The sequence below is a fragment of the Triticum aestivum genome, chromosome 6B (genome assembly GCF_018294505.1).
Source record: "Triticum aestivum cultivar Chinese Spring chromosome 6B, IWGSC CS RefSeq v2.1, whole genome shotgun sequence".
NCBI classification, from domain to species: domain Eukaryota; kingdom Viridiplantae; phylum Streptophyta; class Magnoliopsida; order Poales; family Poaceae; genus Triticum; species Triticum aestivum.
Window position 1 is genome coordinate 370,758,865 of NC_057810.1, and position 3,413 is coordinate 370,762,277.

A 3,413-nucleotide genomic window follows, 5' to 3' on the forward strand; every position below is an offset into this window, starting at 1 on the left:
TTCCATAGCATTTGTAACAATAAACATATAGAAGATCCATATTTTAGGGGGAAAATACATTTCTCAACCCACAAATGTAAACTATAGTATGCGAAAGATTTCCTATCATTGAACCCATGTAACACCCCTTTTCATGTTCACTAGAATGTGCCCCTCGGATCTTTCTTGCATCAATATGTCATATTTGCATCTCAATTCCTCATAAGCAAAAGCATCCGAATCAACTCAACCACTGAACCTCTCAATCTACAAGAAAAAAAATCAGTTACGACTACATTAAGTATATCGTGAAGTTAATTTAACAAAACCCAAGAAGTTAAATATTGAGTTATACATGATGAAGGCCAAGCAATTGTTAATCCAGAGGTGAAAGCATCGCCAATTGTCCTACAATTTTCCCTTTCCCTTACCAAGACCTGACATTCCTCAATAGGTGATCAACTTGCACTTCTATGAACTGCCGACCTAGCTCAATACCACCAACCATTTTTTTTAATTGCAACCCAAAATGCTAGCATGTGCTACATGCCTTTTGTTTGGATATACTGAAGACTTCAGAATCACTTTTGTGCCAACCTGAAATGAGGTTCAAATTATAATATATAGTAATAAAAACCAATTTTGTGAACACGAATCTAGTATTAACACACTATTTTTGTTACCTCCATGGAAGGAGTGCGTTTCTGCTTAGAGGGCACATGGACTACAGACTTGTCTTGAGTGCTTTGTTTGTGTACTCTTGGCAAATTTCCATCCATAGTCTTCCTGCTCTTTCTCATCTACAGATAAACATAAGAGGAAAAATAATTTATCCTTGTGATTTTGCAATGCAAAGTTCACACCACATTTTATTCATCAAATATTACGTGTGGCAACATCATTTTATAACCTCAGGAGAGTCCATTCCATGCAAATCAAACATAAAATGCAGAAACTCATTCATTCAACATTATACAGACAAATATGAGTCAGTAGGATGAATATTGGATTGCACTTGAATGAAAAATCTCTAGTACAACATGATATTTTAACTAAATGTGCGTGAATAACAAATCACGCCATCAATAATTCATATGGAAAATGTTTTCGATTACTTACTAGGAAGCAGATTTCTTAAGAGATAACCATTACCTCTCCATCAAAAACAGGATCGAAAACAGGATGGGCTGGTGATGATGGTGCTTGATATGACAATTTATTGCAGCCCTCATTTTCAAGATGATGCTTCTATACAACAATGTAAAGAGATTAATAAGCTGTAGTGTATCCTTCATAGCATGAGTAACAACAAGATTCTAACCTGTTTGATTATCTTCGTGCGTGCCATGTCGATGTGGTTATTCTGCATTTTGCATGAATAGGCATTCATTATTAGACACTTACAGAGTGTAGTGATAAATAAACAAATTTACCATTGTTGTATCTCTGGGTTTGATCACTACGTATTCTGCATCGGATCCATTGGCATGAACTCTCTGCAAAATGAAATATTTATAAAGAGAGCTGAAAATGAACTAACACATGTCGAATATATTGACAATACCTTTCTTTTATTATTATGTAGTACTTCTGGATGAGATTCGCCACTACCTACGGTTTGAAAATTTTCCTACAACAAAAATTAAACAAGTTTCAGTAAAATAATTATATCAATGCAACATACCAACTTCCTAAATCAAGGGTATAAATGAATACTGGCTGTATAAGATGTACTATGAATTTCAGGGTACATAAATTTTAAAAATCAGTACTAATCAGAGTTCGGAGTACAAAATCTTTGGCCCCAATCTAAGTACTGCATATATCAGTAATAATCAGAGATCAGAGTATAAGATCTTTGGCCCCAATCTAACTACTGCATATATCAGTAATCATCAGAGTTCAGACTACAAGATTTTTGGTCCCAATTTTTGTCTAACTACTACTAAGAGTACTACTCTGAGTACTATGCATTTCAGAGAACTATACAAGATATACTATGACAGTACTGTACAAGATATACTATGAATTTCGGAGTACAAGATCTGGGCCCCCCAGTTTTGTATAACTACAACATATATCAGTACTAATCAGGGTGTTATAGCCTCCAAAATCAGGGGGTTAAAGACTGAAACCTTAAACTGCAAAGAGGGGGGAAAGCAGCCAACATCTCACGTATATTCAGAGAACATGGTACTACTTCTGAAGTGCACAAAAACCAGACTATAAGCCATATGTCAGTTTAACACAATGACTAATGATTACAGCACATCCTCCACTCTTATCCTAAATTAACCACTGGTTTACTTACTGCCTGGTACGCACAATCCTAATACCAGATTCAGGGAGGAAAACAAAGGGAGGAGGAAAGAGAATCAGTCACGCATAGAAGGGAGAAAGCAACGAACTGGGAGTTTAGATCGATACCAGCCAGGAGAATGGTGTAGCCCTTCGGGATTTAGTTCCGGAGTTGAGGGTCGACGATGTTGTTGCCGCAACGATGCAAACCACACTGAGGCAGATCTGGGCAGCGATGGTTTCAATCGGGCGTTGACGGACGGCCAGGCGCGTGGGTGGCCGCTGACAGGTGGCGTTGGATGAGGATGTAGTGGGGTTGGAGGGGCGGCGAGGTGGCCGCTGAGGGGCGGCGACGGAGGCCGCCGAGGTGAGGCTTCGAGGGCGGCGTGAATGATGCAGATGGGATTAGCGATCTAATTTATTTAGCGCTTCATTAGTTAACCAGATGAAAAATTAAGCGGGACTAAATTAGGAGATCTAAAGGGAACTTTTTGTCCATCGAGAAGTGGAGGAGGGAAATCGAGATCTGGAGGAATTTTTTGCGGGAATAATCCAGAGACTGTTTGATGAAATATTTTCTTTGGAGAAAAAAATATTAGATCTAGAAATAATTCGAGAAATGCAAAAACAATAGAGCATATTTTGTATTTATTTCATTACTGAGAAGGAAATAATATATAGTTATAAATAGTAATTTCTTTATGAAATGAATATAGTTCGCAAAAAAAGGAATGAATATAACAATATAATTTTGTGAATTTGTATGGCAAACATTGTAAAAAATAATTACTTACCTTCATTCGTACTGCCACCTCCAAGTCCGGCGACTCTGAAGTGATGGACTGGTGGTGCGCCTCGATTGACGCATCCTGACATGGATGTTGTGTGCCCATGCCGCATGTGGAGTCCGACGACCTCGCCGGGAAAAAGAGATTCATGTACGTGCGAGGAATTGATTGATGATCTGTCATTGACCGTAGAGAGACTTTGAATGAGGGAGGAAGCCCCTGCGCCTACTTCAATATGAGAAGACAGGTGAAGTACAAGTGCTCCCAAGGGACTCCGACGGTGAGAGAGCAAGGAACCTCCCAACCGATGATTGCTTTATATTTACCAAGTTGTGTTTGTGATTTAAT

General features: G+C 38.5%; 1 protein-coding gene across 1 annotated transcript; it reads right to left on the minus strand.

Annotated features, from left to right (window-relative positions):
• Positions 1–423: 423 nt before the first annotated feature.
• LOC123139222 (uncharacterized) lies at positions 424–3,170 on the minus strand. Its single transcript, XM_044559024.1, has 7 exons — positions 3,072–3,170; positions 1,544–1,609; positions 1,413–1,475; positions 1,301–1,342; positions 1,132–1,227; positions 663–779; positions 424–576 (listed from the first exon to the last, which is right to left on the minus strand). Exons 1-7 carry the CDS (start codon positions 3,168–3,170, stop codon positions 493–495), a joined length of 567 nt encoding a protein of 188 aa, XP_044414959.1. The 3' UTR covers positions 424–492.
• Positions 3,171–3,413: the final 243 nt, after the last annotated feature.